Source organism: Panthera tigris, chromosome D2 (genome assembly GCF_018350195.1).
Source record: "Panthera tigris isolate Pti1 chromosome D2, P.tigris_Pti1_mat1.1, whole genome shotgun sequence".
Taxonomy (NCBI): domain Eukaryota; kingdom Metazoa; phylum Chordata; class Mammalia; order Carnivora; family Felidae; genus Panthera; species Panthera tigris.
Genome location: NC_056670.1, coordinates 54,530,127 through 54,553,697, shown reverse-complemented (window position 1 = coordinate 54,553,697; position 23,571 = coordinate 54,530,127). Strand labels below are relative to the sequence as shown.

At 37.9% G+C, this 23,571-nt stretch overlaps 1 protein-coding gene across 15 annotated transcripts in view; it reads right to left on the bottom strand.

The window, feature by feature from the left end:
- CC2D2B (coiled-coil and C2 domain containing 2B) overlaps positions 1-23,571 on the bottom strand; it is a 93,544-nt gene that overhangs the window by 9,595 nt on the left and 60,378 nt on the right. For 11 of the 15 annotated variants that reach the window (XM_042960227.1, XM_042960232.1, XM_042960226.1 and 8 more), the window contains 9 exons: positions 22,759-22,868; positions 17,547-17,640; positions 12,019-12,117; positions 9,515-9,697; positions 9,152-9,349; positions 6,828-6,917; positions 3,893-4,006; positions 1,625-1,759; positions 1,124-1,246 (listed from right to left, as the gene is read on the bottom strand). In XM_042960227.1, the coding sequence (XP_042816161.1) occupies positions 1,124-1,246; positions 1,625-1,759; positions 3,893-4,006; positions 6,828-6,917; positions 9,152-9,349; positions 9,515-9,697; positions 12,019-12,117; positions 17,547-17,640; positions 22,759-22,868 (1,146 nt within the window). The remainder of the gene's footprint in view (positions 1-1,123; positions 1,247-1,624; positions 1,760-3,892; positions 4,007-6,827; positions 6,918-9,151; positions 9,350-9,514; positions 9,698-12,018; positions 12,118-17,546; positions 17,641-22,758; positions 22,869-23,571) is intronic. The other 4 variants (XM_042960231.1, XM_042960230.1, XM_042960233.1 and 1 more) reach the window with 4 other exon arrangements.

Here is a 23,571-nt window from a genome sequence, read left to right as displayed (position 1 = left end):
ATGAACTGGTGGGTCAAAGGTTGAGCATCTTCAGCTTTATCAGATCTCGTCACACTGCTTTCCAGAGCACTTACAGAAATTTACCTTCCCACCACTTCTCCTCTTTGCCAGCACTTGGTATGATCACACTTAAATTTTTTTTTTTTTTTTTTTTTGCCAATCTTAACCATGTAAAGAGGTGCTTCGTTGTTTTAAATTGTATTTTCCTGATTGTGAGTGAGATTGAGCATTCAAGTTTCTGCTTCTATGAATTGTTTTCTGCCTATTTTTCTACTATATTTTCCACTATCTTCTTTTAACTTTCACTTCCTCTCGGCTCATAGCTCTTAGTTTATGGATTTTGTAATTGCCTGCACCTTGCCATGCCAGGGGCCTTGATCCAGAAACAGCCACTGAAGTGGAATTTGGGGTCCTTCACAAAGGGACGTCACGTGCACCACAGATCCACTGGCTGAGCCACCTGGTAATTCTGTCGTTCTTGACCTCCGGTCTGTGCTTCCACCCCTGCCTCGGATCTCCTGGCACTGGGTCTGCAGCTTTTCTTCTCCATCTTCTTTTGAGAGTAGTGACGCAGGGGGACCCATCCCAATCCCTAGCTTCGAAAAGTGAGGCTGGCCCGGTTCCCTGGATTTCATGAACCATTTTCAGACCTTGTTGCCGTCCTTCATTCAGCCCTACTCATTGCTAGTATTTCTGTCCTGTTTCTACTCCATGAGATCATTGTCATGGTTTGGAGCCCAGGTAAACCTTTTCTTTTTCAATCTTTATATTTTATCATTACCATGGATGTGGAGCAGAGAGCTAGGTCAAGGTAAACTTACGACAGCATCTTGACATTATATTTTCAGTTTTAGAATAAACATTTACATTTTTTCACTTTAAAATCTACATTCACTTTGAAGATGATGCCTTCTTTTCAATTCTTCTTTTCTGCAAGTAGAGGAGTATGATAGGAGTAGCCCAAACTCAGGCTGGATGGCAGAGAAAACTAGATTTTATTAGCATTGCCAAATCATTCAGTCTGCAATCAGCTATATAAACATAATGAGAGCTGGCACAACTGGTAAAGATTAGAACCGATGGTAACTTTTATACAGACACACCTGGGAAGAATTTAGTTTACCTGTATGCTTTGTGCGTTTGCCCCTTGGAAATCTTTTGGAAGCAACTGTTTCCAGAAACTTTCTTTTGAATAGTCAAAATGTACAGCCATTGGTGTATTATTTTGTTGAATATTAAACCAGACCTATTAAAACATTAACATAAAATCGGTATAGGCACATGGGAGCACAAAGCCCCTACTGGTTAGGATGGAGAAAAAGTTTACAGCCCCACTACCCAGCGAAGGTAGAAGCCCAGGGAGGTTCTGAGGTAGGAGGTAGAGATTCCAAGGGCATGTGAACATTAGATTGATCACTGGTTCTCAACCTTGGAGGCACTACAGAATCACCTGGGGAACTTTAGGGATTGAAGAATCCCTGGCTCCACAACCCAGGGATTCTACTTGAACGTCTGTATTTTCTTCAGAGTCCACATGGTTCTAATGTAGAGCCGGAGTAGAGGAGAACTGCCTGACTCTTGAGGATATTAACTCCAAATAAGACTTCTTTCCCCAGATACTTACATTTCCATCATCAAACAAACAGTCCACACTTTGTAAGGGACAAAATGGGTCAAACTGCTTATGACATTGCCCAGTTAATGGATTCCAAAGCAAATATTCATCAGTTTCTTGAGTTAATACATAAGCTACTTGCCCCTGTGTGAGGAAAAAGATGGTTAACGTCATTTTTGGCAGGTGGTTGATTCAACTCATTTTTGTATGTGGAAATTGTAATGTAAGTATATGATATCTTTGAGTTCTACAAGTCTTTTTGGGGGGAGTCTTCAAAGACTTTTTGAAAAGGAAAAAAGCTAAAGCTCTAGAACTCCTCAGGCCCAGGCTAGCATGAGGATTCAAAGGAGAGAACTTTTGAGCTGGTGCTGCCATGTGCAGCCCTGTAAGGTTTACCCTCACAGCAATGAAACATGTTGCTCTAGAAAAATCAGTATGTTTTGACAATTTCCCAACAGCTAGCACTGAAGTGTTTTTTTCTTAATTTTTCTTAACATGTTTATTCATTTTTTGAGAGACAGAGAGAGACAGAGTGCGAGCGGGGGAGGGGCAGAGAGAGAGAGGGAGACAGAATCTGAAGCGGGCTCTGAGCTGTCAGCACAGAGCCCGATGCGGGGCTTGAACCCACGAACCACGAGATCATGACCAGAGCTGAAGGATGCTTACCCAACTGAGCCACCCAAGGCGCCCCTGAAGTGTTTTAAGGTAGGGACACTTTGGTCTAATGCACACAAAAGCACTATATAGACCAGCCCTGCTTTGAGTGGAATATACTCGGGGACTGAAGTTAGGAAATGGACACTTGCCGAAGGCTCTGAAAAAGCCAAGTGAAGTTAAAAGGTCATTAAGTTAATTTTGAGCATAACATCTGGCATTGGAGGCTAGAGAGAAAGTATACAGGGGACCATCTGAAGAATAAAAGTAGTCATTATGTTATTATTCTGTTCTTAACATACCTTTTTAAGTGCAAAGTTTTATTAGCAAAGAATAACAATTTCAGGTAATAATAAAGACTATTGAACACTTAATGGGAATATGTGCACCAGGCACCATGCTCAGCATTCACACTAAATTTTTCACTTGCGTTCACTCCAAATTCTTTGAGGCAGGGGTGATCATTATGCTCATCTTTCAGATAGAGTCAGAGGTTGAAGGGCTTGTGTAGTGTCACCATACATGGCATTCATTAGTCCTATCTATGGGGAAGATAACTGAGGTTCAGAAAAGTAAGTAAACAAGGCTGAGACTATACAGTTAGTAAGTGGCATTGCTGGGTTTTCAACCGCTCTTTGACCCCCAAACACATATTCTTAACACTGTGCCTGGTCTCTCCAAAGCTCTTGTTCTTTATCACTGTGCTCGGCTTCTTTTCAGGAAGGGGGAGGCTTCGCCTCAACCACAGAGCTGAGGTGAAACACACAGCCGAAGTACCTACCACCCATGGTGTTGACTCGCAGGCATAAATGCAAATATTTGTTGAAATACTGTTGACTCTTTACTGCCATCTAGTGGCACTTAAACCTACACAGGGGGATCGTGGGGGAAATTAACCACGAGCTTTTAGCCTGCTAAAAGAAATAATAAGCCATGCCAAGGAAACATAGAGAAATAAGTGATCACAACACAAAGCCTAAAACGAGACTGGAAATCTTGACCCTCATCAAGATATTCGTGGTAGAAATAGAAACAGTCCAAAGGAAGATAGTGTTCTGGAGGTATGAATGCAGGAGTATATAATTAAGGTATAAGTATAAAAAAAAATGTCAGTAGGTAAATTCAAATTGCAGGCCCACTTCTTGTATGACTAAAGAGCGAGGAGTGAAGAATAAGGAGAAGTATTTCTTAAGGATCTTTAAATATAGTGTTAGAAAATTATAAAGATGATAGTGGTGGTGATGGTTAATAACTCCTACAACCATCACTATAACTGTTAGACCACCACCACCACCACCAAGTGGTGACTACTGAGTTTTCACCATGGACCACGGTGCTATTCTCAGTGCCACACAGTCACTATGTAATTTAACATTTTAGTAACCCCATGAAGTAGCACTATCAGCAGTACAGTTTTACAAAGAAAAGAAAGGAAAGCCTTTCTTTACACTGTGGTCATTTGGATGAACCGACATTATCCTCTTAACTAAATCATTGGTTGCCCATGAAATTCCCCAATTAGCTTGTGAAAAGAAGGAAAATTGGGATTGAGGTCTTTTAAACTTACAGCTGAAAGGTGATTAGTTTTGTTTACACTATGTAAATATTAACACCAGCACTTACTTCCAACATTGAAGTCCCCAGGACGACTAAAGCTTTCTTTCCAAAATACAGAAAGAAATTACAGAGCAGTATGGCATGCTCTTCCTTATTCCCAATAGCCAAACTGATGCAGCGCTAAGGCAAAAGAAAAGCAACAAGGCCAGAAGAAAATGGAAGAGAAAGATAAGCAATGCAAGCATCCAACAGACTTGGGGCCCCTCTCCTCCCTCCAGCTTCAAACACACATATTTTTGCCAGGTCGCTGGGATGACTGACCGCAAAGCTGCAAGGTCTGGTACCTTCTGCCTTTGAAAACACTGGCGAGAACACTAGCTTGGAATATAGGGGTCACTCTACTGTGGGGCAATTAATGTGGATACTGTGCAAGTGACCAAACAGTTTATCATCCAATCTAGAATGTTTCTGTTAAGGACAAATATTAAACTGCCCTGGGCAAACAGGGACATATGGACTGATATTCTAAGAAAACCTCATGTGATAGGAAATCCCATAGAGTTTCTAGGGGAAAGGATCTTTTGGTCAATGGAGCTATACACTGTCATGTACCAATAGAGTGCTCTCAAGTCACAGAGAGGAAGAGATTGGAGTTGAAGCCCAGTCAGGGAGATGACTGAAACATCTTCAACTAAAAAAGCTGGACAGTTGGGGCTGGGTGTAGTCAAATATAGGGTGCCTAGTAAAACAGTTGTTGCAAGAGAGTAAAAGCACGACAGAGGTGGCAGACTGGTGGTCTATGACCTAGTTCTACTCTAAAGGTGTGTTTTTTGTTTGGCCCTGGAATGTTTTTTAAAATTGGGAGATCTCATATAGAACTCTGCATTTCCGGCTTCCCTTGAAAAAATCAGAAGATCTAACAACATAAACGGGCCCAAATGTTCATACAGCAAGTCTGCTGTTGTTGAATAGCAGCTGCAACATTTAGACAGGACGTGTGCCTTCCAGTTCAGTACAGTCCTCTGTAAAGGGCTGTAGTGGCCAGGGAGGTGGGGGATGTGGGACCTCAGGAAGTGACTATTTACCATTCTGTATGAAAGCATTTCAGTGTTTTAATAACTGATATGGTCACATCTGTTCACACTGGCAGAACATGGTGGTGAGGGATGGAGTTTAGGGAGGATGGTAACATGGCTCCTCTGAAAGAAAAGTGTGAACAGAAGAGTGAAGGGCAGAATAGGAGTGGTCTTCATTGTCAGGCCAAGGAGGTTGCCCTGACTAGATTTCATAAGAGGAGGAGAGAACAGGTGAGAACAGGTAACTAACATACGGAGTTCCAGATGCCTGCATATATGTTATCCTTTCAAAACCCCTGTATAACACAGATGAGGAAGTCCAGGTCCAAGGAAGCTAAATGATCTGTCTTAGGTCCCAAAGCTCTTAAGTGGTTGAAGTGGGATTTGAACCAAGGTTTGTTTTTCTCCACAGACTGTGTGTTAGGAAGGAGAAAGTAACACTTGTCCTGTGACAGTCTAATAGTCATATATCATGGGCATCTCATGGCCAAAGAGTTCATGTCAGTGGGAAGACATTAGCCAAGAGGAATCCCATACTTGTAATAACCTTTCGTTTATGGGTATTGTTTGGATTGGTGGTTGGGGGTGGGGAGGGACTCGAGAGTACTAGTATTTGCCTGAATGGTTATTTTTATGGTTATTTTTTAGCTATTTTAGAGGCTCTTTCAATGTTCTGCAGGATTATAATACCCATGAACACGTTTTGATTAGATGAGAGAGTCTCAGAAGAGTCTACAGTTAATGACCTCTTTGAGTTCTACTAGATTTGAATTACTGAATCACTGGAACCACATGCTTGTGTCTCCCTTGTTCTCACTTACCAAAAGACAGTGACCTACTAAGTTAGCCCTGTGCCCCCTAAATCCATTTCAGCTCAACTCTAACTTCTAAAACATTCTAGATAAGTACCAGGACCATTGGCTCCAGATGGAAAGTGTCCCTCTCTAAGGCTCCTATCATACTAGTAATTTTCAATCAAAAATATTTGTTGAATGCTTGCTGACTTTACATAAAAATAAATAGTAATCAAGTCTACCTATTCATTCAAAGAGATTAAACTTGGGATGTATATGTGCAGAGTGTGGGTGTAGCGTCAATATATAAGCAACTAAATATAAGAGCACTGAAAAAAGTGCTCTACTTAGGGTTGCCAGATTTGTGGAAAACAGGATGACCAATTAAATCTGCACTTAGTATAAACAAATTTTTAGTATAAATATGTCTCAAATATTGCATGGGGCCTCTATTCTGTTTGGCGACCAGTTTAAAAAGAATTTTAATCCAAGTGCTGAGGAAAGAGCATTGCTATGCATGCTCTTCATTGAGATGTGGGGAGATTGGGGAAAGCTTCTGAGAAGGGGCGGTCTTTGCCCTAGACTCAGTGTCTGTCCAGCTCCATAGTGACAAGCCAAGTTCTGTCTGGGGGATGTCATAATATTGTACTCCTGGAATTTCCATTGGATGAAAATATTCATGAGCTACCACTTATAACGTTGAATAGATTGTTCCTCTTGAGAATTATTTCTTTTTTGTTTAGTTTTTTTTTAACATTTATTTATTTTTGAGACAGAGAGAGATAGAGCATGAACGGGGGAGGGGCAGGGAGAGAGAGAGACACAGAATCGGAAGCAGGCTCCAGGCTCTGAGTCATCAGCCCAGAGCCTGACTCGGGGATCGAACTCACGGACTGCGAGATCGTGACCTGAGCTGAAGTCGGACGCTCAACCGGCTGAGCCACCCAGGCGCCCCATCTTGAGAATTATTTCTATGGATTATGATAGAGCTGCCCATGACGTATTAAATTATCAAATGATGTCAAATTTCACAAAACAAAGTATTACATATGTGCATACTATTTTTAAAAATCTATTTAAGAGAAAAGTAAGAAATACTATATATTTGAATTATAAAACATAATTTGTTACCTCTGATGTCATCCATATATCAAAACCATCATTTTCATCCAGAACATCGGGCACAACAGGAATCAAAGATACAAAGCGAGCAATGAGGTCCTAGAATAATATTAACTAACATTTATTAAGTGTATACTATGTGCTCATCACCGGGCATAGTATTTTACATGCATGACCATCACATTTAGTGTATCCCATAAGCCCATGAAGTACATACTATTATTATTTTTGTTTTACAGAAGAGGAAAAAAATCATAGCATGCTAGGATAACTTGCCCAGGGTCACACAGCTAACACAGTGCATGGAATCTCTGGGGAACAAGCCCAAGTTAGCCTGACTCCAGAGGATGCCCATTAACCATTACACTTCACTGTAATAAGTTCTAGAAAATTTAAACATTATATATATTACCTATATACTTTAAATTACAACTGTTAAAAATTTTTTAAAAATATATTAAAGAATAGCAAACGCTGATTTGCTTTTAGGTTCCAAATCTATTAGAATTATTTTTATTAATACAAGCTTGTTACAAGTTATTGGAGCAGGAAAATGTTGGTACAGCTTGCTTTCTCAAACAACAGAAGTTATACTGTGGATTGTTCCCCCTACAGGGCTAGAGACAAGGACTCGGACTAAAATAGGAAAGTAGAAAGGGATACAGATAAATAATGAGTAACACAGAAAGTTTACTGACATTTTCATTGATTTATAATAGCCATCATTTATGCACCAATGACCTCCTACATTGGTCATGTTTTTGACTTCATGATTCATAGTCCTTCATAAGCAAAGTTGCTAGGAGTTATATTTAAAAACAAAACAAAACAAAACAAAACAAAACAAAACAAAACAAAACAAAACAGGATTGGGGCACCTGGGAGGCTCAGTTGGTTGAGCATCTGACTCTTGACTTCAGCTCAGGTCATGATCCCAGGGCCATGGGATCAAGCTCCACGTTGGGCTCCACACTAAGCACGGAGCCTGCTTAAGATTCTCTTTCTCTCTCTCTCTTTCTCTCACTCCCTGACCCTTTCCCCTGCTCTCTTTCTCTCTCACTCTCTCTAAAATAAAAAACAAACAAACAAAAGACCTGCGAAGATGGTTTTTGATACAAATCTAGAGCATTATTATCTCTTTGGACTTTGGGTGTCAGAAAACATAGGCAGAAAGAAACTCATGATGGAAAGGCAGAGCATAGCAAAAAGCAACCTAAGTTAGGATATTTTATTTCACCCTAGAGTGCAGCTAAGGGAGCTTTATAGTGGAAAAATAATACAAATATTCTGAGGCGAGCCAACTGACTCAATCAAACCTGAATAAACAAAAGGTGTAAGTGATTTTTTGTGGATGCCTTTTAAGCAAAGCTTATTTTTTTTTTGCCTCAAAGAGGAGACTTATAGCTCTGATTTCATATTTTCCTTTCTCAAAGTGGTAGGAGTTTTTGAGTCCATAGTGAATAAACCTTCATTTTATATGAACTTCAATTTTGAGTATGTTTCTCTTGTCAGCTGGTAAATAGATATGCATAAAGGAAAAGTCACATAGGATGGGGTAGGAGGTGTTATGATGGCAGTTTACAGAGAAAAATATAACATAGTTTCTTCATTCCCACATAACAATGAGAAGCAACCCTTTGAGAAGCCATTTGTAGAACACAACTCCTTTAGAAACATAACTTTTAAAAAAATGTTTATTGATTTATTTTGAGAGAGAGAGAGAGAGAGAGAGAGCGAGCGCATGAGCGGGGAAGGAGCAGAAAGAGAGAGAATCCCAAGCCCTGAGGCGGACCTTGAACTCACAAAACTGTGAGCTCCTCTGATCTGGGCTGAAACCAAGAGTTGGGTGCTCAACCGACTGAGCCACCCAGGCGCCCCCAGACACATAACTTAATTTTGCCTGAAGTCAAAGGAATTTTTCTGTGTCATTTTCCAAAGTTTGGTAGAAACACTACAAAGCTAGTGTGGTCACATGAACTGGTGTAGCAACAGTGACTCTCTAGTCCAAGGGGGTAGAAATGAAGGAGATCAGGAAGAAATATTTTCTCCCATCTGGGGCTCAAGAGGACATACTGTAACACAGATGGTTTCTCTCTCAGGAAACTGTTTTTGAAAACAAAACAATTTTAGTAAGAAAGTTATGCTCAAAGTTAATATAAAAAATAAACAAATTAAAATAAATATAGAGTAACAAAATGTTCTAAAATTTACTATGGTGATGGCTGCACAACTTTGTGAATACACTAAAAACCACTGAACTGTATACCTTAGATGGGTGAATGATATGTAATGTGAATTATATATCAATAAAGCTACTAAAATACATATCTTACAAGTGTTGCATTAGAATCATGAAGAAATATATCCAGGAGTTGCTGAGGTGGGTTTAATGCCTTGATATATCTTGTTACTAAGATCTGTATCCCTTCACCATTAAAGACAGTAGCTGTGACTCTTCGGTTGGGAAACATCGCCTGACAACTTTTTTTAAAAATCTGTGCTCTCTTGAAAACATCTGTTTGATCTGAAAACTAGAATCAAGTTCAAAATATTTCAATATTATTCCATATTGTTCCCACAGGAAAATACCAAGAACCAATGTTCATTTTTATCCACTTTGAAATTATTACTAGCTTTTAAAACAAGTTTATACTTCTTTAATAGTACCTATAAAAACAATTCAGTGCAAAACCTACCTTGTCTAGTTCTGGATTACAGGTGACGTATGATATTTGAGGTTCAATGGTAGCAAAAATATTTAAGAAGGTAGATTCTTTAAAATTCTGCCCATTATAATCTTCTCTAGGAGACGCATGAGTCTTACTCCAAGTATACCCAAGCAAAACTGGCGGAGTATTTACCTGAAATGTTCCGCTAATCTGAAAGAATATATCAATATAATAGATTCTTCACGACAAAAATACACATCAGTCAAATACAGTACAGCTTGTCCCAGTCTTCTCCCGAGGAGGAAACAGACTTGCATGGGTACGCACATGCGGGTTCTACCAGTATGTACCTGCACAAGGATGATCAGGTTCTCCATGGTGATCTATTCACACACACCCTCCACACCCTGGGTCCCTGTCTAACATGCACTATGTGGACAGGGCAGATGCAGAAAAGGGATGAAGCAAGGATGCAAGTTGCCCTAACAGAGTGATAGAAGTTCTTAGAAGATCTAATTCAGGCTCAGAGAAGATGCTAAAAGACCATGTTACACTGGGTACATTTTATATTGGGTCTAGAAAGAGAAGAAAACATGCAGCAGCAGGAAAGACAACCCACAGGTCCACAGGAGGATGAATCTTGTGTGTGTGTGTGTGTGTGTGTGTGTGGGCGCATGTGCAGAGGTAGGAGCTGATTTACAATAATAATAACTAATAGTAATAGCTAATAGTTACTGAACACTTACTATATGCAAGGCACTATGCTAAGTGCTTGATGTAGATCATATCATTCAATGAAGTAAATACTCCTCTAATCTCCCACTTTGCAGATAAGGAGACTGAGGCTTACAGAATTTGAGTAATTCGTGCAAACTCACACAGCTAATGAGGTCTGCCCACTTTTGAAGCCCACATTCTTAACTACCTCTCTATCCTGGCGTCCAGCCTCAGACTGAGAGATACTCGGAGATTTACAGATGTAGGAAGCCCTGTACCCCAACAACTTAAATCTCTATTGCTCTTTCTTTGCGGTCCTGATACTTGTGACATGCTCCCTCATGTCATCCCTCGTGATAACATATTATGCAGGCATTTCTACTCTCTTCCCTAATGTCTATTCTCTTCTCCTTTCTCACCAACAGTTTCAGGTGGCAATATGACAGGCACATAGTGGCCAAGTCACATAAATGTAAGAAGGCTGCCAGGGTTTTCTGAGAAAGCGCACTGCCCCTTCTTGCTTCACCCTGCTCTCATCTGCAACATGAATACGAGGCTGGAGGAGCCCTGAATAATTTGCAGTTATGAGGATGACAGCCACATGATATGTAACGTGATATTCTTGAGCTGCTGCACTGTCATCTAGATTTCTTTTTAGGTGAGATAAATAGACCCCTTATATCACTCATTGTTAGGTTTTCTGTGGCAAATGGCTGAATGCAATTCTAATAATACACACATAGTTCCTTCTGAGTCAAATGCCCTCTTTTGTTTGACAACCATCTTTAAGGACTTGATTCAAAAGTTATCTCTTTGGTAAAAACTTTTCTGACCTTTCCTTCTCCTTCTCATACCCTTCTTGTTCACCCCTGGCCCCTGTGAACATCCCCACTTCTCCAAACCAGTAAGAGTAAGGTACTCCCTACTGTATGTTCTCATAGTATCTGTCTTGTGCCCCTATCAAAGCACTATAGCATTAGTTTTCTTCTATAGATGGCGAGCTCCTTGAGGTACAAAATTCATTTCTGAAACTTCTATGGATGGCATAGCTCTATAACTAACTAACAAAGCCCCAAAGAGTCTAGGCTGGGTTTTCTCTATTTTTCTGGTCATGTAGGCATATTTGTGCTACACAACTCAACAGGAGAGCCCTGTGGGGATATCACAGAGACAGGTGCTAATCATCAGTCTCACCATTATCAATAAGCAATGCTGAGGAGCTGAAACTCCTAGAACCCATAGTCACAAAGCAACACCATGAATCATTGATCATTAATCAAAGAACATTTGTGAATCTGATCCTAAAAAACTATTATATGCAAGTGTTAATGTTGTTTCAAGACCTAAGGGTAGCTGTGTTATTTTTTTGTTTGTTTATTTATTTATTTTGAGAGAGAAAGCACGTGTGTGCGTATGAGCAGGGGAGGGGCAGAGAGAGAGGGAGGGAATCCCAAGCAGGCTCCATGCTGTCAGCCCAGAGCCCGACGTGGGACTTGATCCCATGATCCATGAATCATGACCTGAGTGGAAATCAAGAGTCAGACGCTTAACTGACTGAGCCACCCAGGCACCCCTAGATGTATTATTCTTTATCATCAAACACTCTAAACATATAAGAAATAAATTTGTGGGTGTCTCCTTTTCTAGAGACAGCTAGAATATTTAAATACTCCAACACCCCAGGGGCACTCAAAAACAGGGTTGCTTTGACCTACCAACCTGGTAATCACAGAATCTAATTCAAAGATAACAGTAAGTTTCTACTAGCCAAGGTAAAAACTTAGAATAGTTAGCAAATACTCATTTTCTATTACCTCAGATTGTTGCAGAAGAGCAGAGAAAGGGAAGACAATGGACCCGAGCCAATTCTTTCTTATATGCGAATAACTACTGCAGCTCTTGCAATAGGGATCCTGTTAATAGAGATCATTTTTGTTACTTACTTTAATCACATGGTGAATAATTTCACAAACTTTCACATAAGTATAAAAAATCATTTTTTCTTCTTAAAAAGAAACCAGAGTAAACAGAAAGAATATTTTTCTTTCTTTTTAATTTCTTTAAAAGACACTTGACTATTTAAAGCAAAATAATGACCCACTGTGGAGTTTATGGCCTATGTACAGCTATTTACATTATTGTAGTAGATATGCTCAGTGCAGCAAACTTTGAAAATACACTAAAGAATATAGAGAAAAGAATAAAAATTACTTTAACTCAACCCCCAAGACATCACAACCACTAACAACATTTTAAGATGTTAAATTGTAGTGAAAATATGTTGAAATGATGAGGACACATTCAGAGGAGAATAGCATCATAGATTGTAGATCAGGGAGAAAAGCAGACTTCGAGTAGAAGTTTGATGGTTTTGCTGACATGACTAAGTTAATTTAAGTGCATGGTGCCAATTAGGAAAAGGTGACCCCCAAGGCTACCTCAACTTAAGCCCTTAAGACCATGCAATTCAGTTTTCTCTGATTTACTTAGTAGTCTTCTGAGCCCAGTTCAGTTTTTTTTCTTCCTCCCTCCCTCCCTCTCTCTCTTCCTTCTTTCCTTCCTTCCTCCCTTTCCTTTTTTCTTTCTTTTGTTTAAGTTTATTAGCCCCATTCAGTTTCTAAGAAAGGTTTCTATATTGAGAAGTGATTGCACTGATAGACCAACTCTGACTGCTTGGAATGTTATATTTCTTATGCTAATTGAGAGATTGTTTATTTTTCCCAAGGTCCTGATCAGCTTTATCATGGGAATTTTAGATTTGCAAGACTGGTAAGATTGGTTTGATTTCCCTTTTTTTCTATCCTCACTTTGGCCTTGGATAGAGCCTACCTTACACTTCTAGGAACTTATCATTAAAGAAGTAAACAGGCCATCCTGTTAAAGTAAAAAAGAGACCATCCATCTGTGTGCAAAGAGAAATTAATCATTTTGGTCTGTTTAGAATATTATGATTGATTCTAGGCATGCTTAAGCCCCATCATGGTGCAAATTGGGAAAAGGAAATTGTGATAGTTAATTTTACATGCGACCTTGACTGAACTAAGGGATGCCCACATATGTAAAACACTTTCTTTGGGTGTGTCTGTGAGGGTGTTACTGAAGAGATTTGCACTTGAATCAATAGACTGAGTAAAAATCAGCCCTCACCAATGTGGGCAGAAATCATCCAAACCTCTGAGGACCTGAATAGAACAAAAAGGTGGAGGAAGGGCAAATTCTCTCTTTCTTTTTGAATTGGGACATCCATCTTCTCCTGCTCTCAGACATTGGAGTTCCCGGTTCTCAAGGGCTTCAGACTCTGGAACTTACACCAGCAGTCTCTCAGTCCTCAGGCCTTTGCACTCAAACTGAATTACAGCACTTGCTTTTCTGGCTCTCCAGCTTGCAGATGGCATATTGTGGCATATCTCAGCTTCCATAATCCCATGAGCCAAAAATAAATCTCCTATATCTATATCTATCTCATATATATGATATATCTATATCTATCTCATATATATGATATATCTATATCTATATATCATGTATATCTCTATCTATCTATCCTATTGATTCTGTTTCTCTGGAGAATACTGACTAATACAAAGAAAATTAAAGGGGAGAGGGGACATATACCATGTATGTGGGATTGGAAAGATCAGTATTATAAAGGTGTCAATTCTAATTAAATTGATCTATGTATTCAATCCATCCTAATAAAAATACTAGCAGGTTTTGTCTTGTTTTTGGAAAGCAATAAACTGATTCTAATATTTATATGGAAATACAAAGGGCTAAGAACAGCCAAAGCAATCTTGAGGAAGAAAAACAAAGCTGAAAAACTTAGATTTCTGGATATCGAAATTTATGACAAAGCTTTAGTAATTAAGACAGTGTGGTATCAATGCAAGGATACATATTAGACTAATAGAACAGAACAGAGTCCAGAAATAAACCCACATTTATACAGTCACCAGATTCATAACAAAGGGTGACTTTGTAATGCAGTGGGGGAAGGGATGATCTTTTCCATAAATGGTGCTGGGTCAACTGAATATACTTATGGGGAAAAAAATAATCCTGAACCTCTACCTCACAGACACATAAAAATCAATTCTGGTTGGATTTTAAATCTAAATGTGAAAGGTAAAACGATTAAACTTTTAGAAGCAAAAACAGGATAATATCTTCATGATCTAAAGTGGGCAATATTTCTTAAAGAGAACCAAAAAAGTACCACCACTGCATTGCAGTACACTAAATCAAGATTTTCTGTTCATCAAAAGACACATTAAAAAAGTAAAAAAGTAAAAAAGACAAGCCAGTGTGGGAAAAATACTTGTAAAATGTATATCTGACAAAGTACTCATATCCAGATTGTACACAGAACTGTTAAAAATCAATGAAAAAAAAATGGGCAAAATACTTGAACACACCTTTCACAAAAGAGGATATCAAAATGGCCAATAAACATAGAAAAAAGTGCTCAATTTCATGAGTTATCATGAAAATGAGACTTAAAGCCGTAAGGTGATATGGCTGCTTTCATCAGTGTGTCTGAAATGAAAAAATCAGACAATGCTAGGTAATGACAAGGATACGATCAACCAGAACTCTCATAAACTGGTGGTGGGAAGTGTGAATTGACACAACCATTCTGAAAATGGCTTGGCATTAAACAACTAGAGCTGGGCATATGCACAGTCCGAGAGATAGCAATTTTACTCTTAACTATATATCCAACAGAAATGCAGATGTCCCCAAGACATGTACAATTATATTTATATCAGTGTTAAATATAAGAGCCAACAACTAGAAAGAAACAAATTATCTATCAATAGTAGAATGCATAAAAAAGTTAAGGTACATTCCTACAACAATATACCATACAGCAATGAGAATCAATGAGCATCATTACAGATGACTTCCACAAACACAGTGCAGAGAGAAATAAATCACTCACAGGTGGATGCATAATGGATGATTTCAATCATACAAGATTCGAAAATAAGCGTTACCTAATCTATACTGTTAGAAGCTAAGATAGTTACTCATGGGGAGGAAGGAATTTGGATAGAGCACAAAAGAGGCTTCTAGGATGATACTAGCAATATTTGGTTTCATGATCTGAAGCGCTGACATTTTTTTACTTTCTGAGCCTTTTGTCTCCACTATTTATTTCCCCTTGGATGGAAAGCAAAATGTTTGCCAGAATAAGCTTGTCAATACAAATTTAATTAAGAAATCCTAGGTTGAGTCTCTTGCCTCTGAATAATTCAAACTTACCTGAAGTGGTTTGTAAACTCTAGGAAAAGCATGTAATTAAAATTAAACCTCAAAAATAAAAAGTTCTAAAGAGTTATGTTTTTCAAGAATCATAGTTCTGATTATTAAAAATTACAAAAGCACTTTGACTACAATACAATAAAATTAGAATTTGAAATCAAAAGTTACACTAGTCATTTGAAAATATATAAAAACATACTATTAAATAACTAGTAGGTCAAGAGAAAATAATACTATAAAGAAAATAACAAAAAATAAAAATAACCTAATATGAAAGACGTGGTCTAAGATATTCTAGAGATAAATTCATGGTCTTAAAATATTTCCATTCCTATGAGAGAGAGATTGGTTCCAAATTCGTCTCAGAAAGAGCCCAGCTCTTTCATCCCCAGTGCTAAAAATAGGCCACATTTCTATGAGACTTCCAAGTCCTCAGCTTCCTGCTAACAAGTTAACTAATGAAGGGGGAACCCACAGGAAGTAAGAAATAGTTGATAGCAGGAAGAAAAAATACACAAGGACAAGAGGAAAACTGAAGCATGGGAAGAAACTGTTTTCTAAAGAACAGTGATTGATGATACACCAACACCTTCTTTCAGCGGGGTAGTCATCCTGGGGCTCAGCCTAGGTGGGGTCTTTTATGAGAAAAAGGAATGTTTTGGCCTGTAGTTACCTTGTAACCCAGTGCATGAGAGGAAGGCAAGAACATAGGCCAGGCCCTTTCCTTTCCTAAATAGCAGGCTCATGTTGTCACATATGTCCTGATACTTAAAGCATATGGATTTCATTCAATAACAACACAAAGCACTTACAAGAATTTAACTATGAATCAAATATTATTCAATTCCGGTCAAACCAGATAATTCACTTCTGAGAGAGAAAGCCTGTTAGGCATTTTTTGGGTTTCCCAAGTTCCACCCATTATCAGTTTATTTTTTTATTTTTATTTTTAATTTTATTTTTTTGAGGGAGAGAGAGAGAATGAGCATGTGTGCACATGTGTGGGGGAGGGGCAGAAGGAGAGGGAAAGAGAGAATCTTAAGCAGGCTTCACACCCAACATGGAACCCTACTTGGGGCTTGATCTCCCAACCATGAGATCAAGACCTGAGCTGAAATCAAGAGTCAGACACTAAACTGACTGAGCCACCCAAGCTCTCCTTTTTTTTCTTTCATTATCAGTTTAATCAGAAAACTACTCAGTTTAACTCCTTGGAGAACAGCCATCACCAAATTACTGTTCAATATTTTACCTTTTATGAAGCATTTATGAAGAATTGATAGAAACTATTTTAATAAGAATGTGTGTCCCATCTCCTGGAAAACTGAATTGGAACACAATGACATTATGTTTCTTAGTTCTTATAGAAGACTCATTCCTAAACCATACTTGAAGGTCAAGTTCAACTTCTCTCCCTCTGAGCCCCAGTCCCTAGATAGAATTAATTTCTCCTTCACCAGCACGGCCATAGAATTTGATGAGCATTTATAATAAAGCGTTTAATCAGAGTCCCAAGAGAGGAGGTATAATGGATATGCATCTTTATACTTCTGGTGCCAAGTTTAGTAGGAAGGAAGCTAATATTTATTTGAGAGATTACACTAAGCATTGTTAGGAGCTTTTGCGTATCTATGATGAAGACATTCAGTAATTTAAAAAATCTGATTGACTAGAACTGGGTTTTAGTCCTGTGAATAATTTGGTGTCTTTTGCCGAAGTGGTATGTTTTCTTTGATCAGGCAGTGAGAAATACAGAATGCATTTTCATTTCGTTTCAATTTTCTTGGCTCCCAGAAAGCTCACATTTAAATGTAATGTTAAATTGCAGAAACCTACTTCTCCCGAAATCTTGGTATATTTACCCTCTCCACCTCCTCTATGTGGTTTATGATCTCTGATATTTTTTAACTGACTTGTCACATGTCTGATTTTATTTCAAGTTGCCCCAAGTTCTTTTTAGAAAATGTTGGAAAAAGACATTGCATCTAAAAGCAAATTTACAAAGATGTTACTAGGGTTTATTCAGTCTGACCTTAAAATTAGTTCACCATTGATTGTTATAATTATTCTAAATTACCTGTTTTTCAATAATCATTTCATCAAAAATGTTGATATATATATTATCTTTTATTTTAGATAAGCTTGAGAAGCTATAATCATGTCCTGGTGAGCTGTAAATAAAAAAAAAACATATATAAATTGCTTAACTTGTTTTATAAGAGCATTATTCATAAAGAACCATGTAATTACCTGTGTTCTTTTCTTTTACAAAGTGTAGGCTAAGAAAAAGCTATGTGTTTTGCAGATGACTGTTATCTTCCTTTAAGCCAGTATGTGCTTTGTAATTTATCCTGTACCTCTCTTGAGGTAATTTGCATTAAAAGTGTTTCAATGTCAAGCAGGAAGACTTTTACTACAGCAATCCATTGCAAACAAATTATCCAAAGTATGGTGCATTAAGATTGTCCAAATATCTTAAATTCTGCTGTCTTCTGCTAGTTCCCACATACAGTTAAACTGCTCTTTTGCTGTCAGCTAAAAAATACGACTGCTTAACCATAAAGCTTTTTTTCTTTCCTGCATTTATTTTCTCCAACTAGAAACTGGGACAGAGGAATGCATTTGCAAGCTGTCTGTTGATGGTTTACTTGACTAGATACATTTCTGGAGGTAGTGAAAGGAGAGTGTGGTATACCACAAGCAATGAACTTTCTTCACTCTTAGCTCCAGCTTGTGCATGCAATCTTGACCATGATCAAACTTCTAACAGCTCAGAGAAGTTAAATAACTTGCTTGAGAAAATACCACTAGCAAATGACAGAGCTCCTACCTGAACTCATTTCACTATACCAACTGCCACCGATAATATTATTGAAGCTTGTTGCTAAGGAAGCAACTATTTCAAAGGATCTCTGAAAGTTTTTGTACCTTTCTGAGACCTACAGTCAGTGACAATTTGAAAATGTAAGTTGAAATTACAGAACAGTTTGAAGTTTCCTTATATTTTTAAGTGATAAGCTGACTTCCCTACCCTACTCCTCCAGAGTTCCTTTTCATGTTGCAAAGGCTTATGACAGGACAGAGGAGGCCATGAATACTTACAGAACTACACTAGTAGGAGAAATGATAACTGTCATCCTCAAACATTTTTGAGTGTGTCAACTTAGCATGTTCCTTCAATCACTCAAGTCCGGCATTGTCCTGCATTTTGTATTCTACTCAAAACTTACTCAAATTTCACAATTTCTCCTCCATAGTAGAGCTCACAAGGCTAATAACTATCTACTATTTATTTATTATTACTATCTATCCCATTTGCATGTGGTCTTTATTCACTAAAATGTCCTGTGGAGAAGGGAACAGAGCTCTGGTATGTCATGGAACGAAAAGTGGGTAACTGAATGGTTGTGCCTTAGCTGAACCCTCTGATCTACTTGGTTGTTCTCTAAATGTGTTCCTGGCTTATCTCGCTGCTGTAACTGCAAATACTCTACAGCCTTCTTCTCTTCAGTTCACTTGTAAGTTTATTTATCTTACAATTTTGTGTTCTCCTAAATCCTTTTATTTAATACAGTGACACCATCAAAGAACCATGCCAATAGTCAGGAACCACATGATCCGTAGAACTTGAGGGAGATTGGCAGGAGAAGGGGGAAAGGGCACCAGGACAAGAGAAAGGAGTTTGATAATGGATGTAGTTGCCAGTTCTCTATATTACTTTCACCCCAGTGAGAGCTAAAGATACATAGGAAGTGACAACTGAAAATTGCTTATTGAGTTTAGAGAACAATTTTAAATTCTATGTTTCAAATTTGTCTTGATCAATGTACCTTATTTCCAATAACAAAACCTATTTACATAGATGTAGCATCAAACATAAATCTTGAGAAAGACGAACAAACCTGAAGGCATCCAACATCCTGATTTCAAAATACATTACAAACTACAGTAATCAAAATATTATGGTACTGGCATTGAGACAGACATACAGACCAATGGTACAGAATGGAGAGCCCAGATATAAATCCTCGCATCTATATTGGGTCAACCGATCTTTGACAAGGATGTCAAGAATAAACAATGTGGAAAGAATAGTCTCTTCAACAAATGGTATCAATAAAACTATCAACATGCAAAAATAGTCAAATTGGACCCTTGTTTTACACCACACACAAAAATCAATTCAAAATGGATTAAAGACTTAAAATTAAAGACTTAAAACTGTAAAGCTCCTAGAAGAAAACACAAGAGAAAAGCTTCATGGCATATGTTGTGGCAATGATTTCATTTCATAGATACGACGCCAAAGCACGGGCAATAAAAACAAAAATAATCAAGTGGAAATATATCAAAATGTAAATCTTCATCACAGCAAAGGAAACAATCATCGAAGTGAAAAGGCAATGTATGGCATGAGAGAAAATATTTATAAACCTTATGTATTATAAAGGGTTAATCTCCAAAACATATGAGGGACTCATACAACTCAATAATAAATTAATAATCCAATTTTAAAATATGCTGAAATTTGAGTAGACATTTTCCAAAGAAGATCTACAATGACCAACAAGTATATGAAAAAGTGTTCAGGGCGCCTGGCTGGCTTGGTCACTAGAGCATGCACTCTTTGCCTCAGGTTATAAATTCAAGCCCCAAGCTGGGTGTAGAGGTTACTTAAAAAATAAAATAAAATAAAATCTTTAAAAAAAAAGCTCAATAATTGTTAACCAATAATAAAATCCTCACTAATAATCAGGGAAATGCAAATCAAAACAGCAATGAGATACCACCTCACACCTGGACAAATTTTTTGGCTTTGTTTTTAACAAAAAAGGAAAGATGACAAGTGTTAGTAAAGATGTGGAAAGCTGGAATCCTTGCACGCTGCCAGTAGGAACGCAAAACAATGCAGCTGCTATGGAAAACAGTATGGAGGTTCTTCAAAAAAATTAAAAACAGATTTGCCATCTGATCTAGCAATCCCATTTCTGGGCATCTATCCAAAAGAACTGAATCAGGATCTCAAAGAGATGTCAGCACTCTTATGTTTATTGTAGCGCAGACAATAGTCAAGATACGAAAATATCCTAAATGTCTGTTGACAGATCAATGGATAAAGCTAATGTGCTACACACACAATGAAATAAATACTATTCACCCTTAAAAAATAAGGAAATTCTGCAATATGCGACAACATGGATGAACCTTGAGGACCTTATGCTTACTAAAATAAACCAATAAACCAGTCACCAAAAGACAAGTACTGAATAATTCCACTTATATGAGACATCTAAAACAGTCAACTTCAAAAAATCAAAGAGTGGAATGTTAGTTGCCAGGGCCTGGGAGAGGCAAATGGGGAGTTACTAATCAATAGGCATCAAGTTTCAGTTAAGCAAGACGAGTAAGTTCTAAAGATCTGCTGTGCAACATTGTACCTACAGCCAACAGTAATATACTGCACACTTTAAAGGTTAACGGGGTAGGATTCATGTGAAGTGTTATTTCTACATTAAAAAAAAAATTAGTAGACCTTGAGTAAAGCAAATTACCTTCTGTAGTGCTGACTCACGTGATTGTGGGGTATGCAAGTCCAAAATCTGCAGGGTAGACCAGCAGGCTGGAGGCCCAGGGAAGAGTTGCAGTTTGAGTCTCCCTAGGGGGAGGTAAGTCTTTTTCCTGTTAAGCCTTCAACTGATTGGATAAGGCCTACCCATAGGTTAATGCAATGACATTCTGGAAAAGGGAAAAAGCTATGGAGGCAGTAAAAATGTCAGTGGTTGCTAGAGGTCCCAGGGGAAGGATGAAGGGATGAATAGATGAAACAGAGAATATTTTTAGGGCAGTAACACCATGCTGTATGATATTATAGTGGTGGGTTCATGTCCTTATACATTTGCCAAAACCCATAAAATGCACAACATGAGAGCGAACTCTCAAGTAATGGTTGATAATGATGTGTCAACATTGGTTCATGGATTGTAACAAACATACCACACTGATGCTGAGGGAAGCTGAATGTGTGTGTATTGTGGGAAGGGTGTATATGAGAACTCTCTGCACTTTCTACTCAAGTTTACTGTGAGCCTAAAACTGCTCTAAAAAGTAGTCTATTGATTTTTTTTAAATGGGGAAAAAACTCAATCTCATTAGAGAACAGGGAATGTAATTTAAACCACGATGATAATATCATTTTAGATCTATCATATTGGAAAACATAATTTTAAAAGTACAAAATATTATTGAAGATACGACACACAATAGAACTTTTGTATATTGCTATTGGGAGTGTATATTGGTACAGTCACTAGAAAACAGTTTGGTATTATCTAGTAAAGCTGAAGCTGAATTCAACTATAACCTAGCAATTCTACTCCTGGACATATATCCTAGAGCAGAGGTTCTCAAAGTATCTCCTCACTAAGTAGCATCAGTAACACCTGGGAACTTGTTGGAATCATCAAGACCTACCCCAGACCTACTGAATTAGAAACTATGAAGGTGGGGCCCAGCAATGGTTTAAGAAGCCATACAGGTGATTCTAAGGCACAAAAACGTTTGAGCACTACTGTCTTAAAAAGAAACTCTTGCACGTGTGCTCCAGAAGACACGTACAAGAATGTTCAGAGCAACATTACTTGCAACAGAAAAAGCCTAAAACAAGAAAAATGTGTATCACCAGGAAAAAGTAGAAAAAATTATGGCATTTTAGTCCAGTAGGATACTATCTAGAAATGAAAATAAAAGAAGGAAGGAAAGAAAAGAGGAAGAGGGGAGAAGAAGTAGCAAAGAAAGAAAGAAAATAGAAGGGAGGAAGGAGGAGAGAGGAAAGCTAGGAGTATGAACACAGATGAATCTCTCAAAATAACTGAGAGCAAATAAACAAGATTGCAAAAGACGATTCAATTTATATAAACATCCACAAGTAAATAATACATAGTTAGGGATAAATATTAATGATATAAAATCATAAAGAGAGGGAATGTTAACACAGATTAGTGGTTGTTACCTCCAGGGGGAAGGAGAGGGAATACGACGAGGTCCTGGCCTTCAAAGGTAATGGTCATATTCTATTTAAGCTGGATGGCCAATACATGGGTATTCATACTATCATTTTTCCTCAGAACTTACATTTGCATATATATTCATGCCTCTCTAAGAAATATTTCATAATTTAAAAGCTTAAAAAAGAAACCATATCTCAATCATTATTTTTGATAAAAGGTGTAAGAAAACAATTTTGTTATTGCTCGTTTTTAGAAGCTGAAGAGAAATAGATTCCAACCTACATAAAATCTACTTTAATTTCTTCGTTCCAGCATGGATGAGATCCACTTGCAGTACTGGTTCGGTATACAGTGTGTTGAAAGGAAACTTCCACAAAAGGGTATATAGTACCCTGAAACACATAATAAACACTAACTAGATTTTTGAAATATTTTATAAAGCTGGTAAAAGGGAGAAGGCTAGGACATTACTTGGTTACTGACTGACAACTGGATGGCTTACTTTTTCCAGGTTTTCAAACAGCCAGTAGTGGTTCATTCATTTAATAAATATTTATTGGTCCTATTCAATATCAGGTACTTTTCTAGGATCAAAAGATAAATGGAACTTACCTTCAAGGATTGTATAGCCTGTCAGGGGAAGTTACACAGGTAAACAAATAAAATTGCAATGAAATGTGAAAAATAAAAGAAATATATTCAAGGTAGAATAGTTACTCAGGAAGGCCAATGATTAATTTTCTGGGGTAAGGAAAAGGAGAACTTCACAGAGAAAACATGTTTGAGCTCTGAAATGTTAAGTAGGAAGTTTCATGTGGCCAATAACATGGAGCTGTGTGGAGGCCATTCCAGGTAAAGGAAAGGGCAAGAGACCTTCTAGAAGCAGAAATATATGATATGATATGATATGATATGATATGATATGATATGATATGATACTGTCGTGGGGTGGAGAGTGATGTGGCTGATTTGTAGGTAAGGGCCAGATCATCACAGATTTTTGTAGGTATTCTAAAGGAGCTTGTACCTTATTCTGTAGGCCCTGAGAGCAGGGGAGCATGGAATGAATTGGTTAGGATTACATTTTATAAAGAG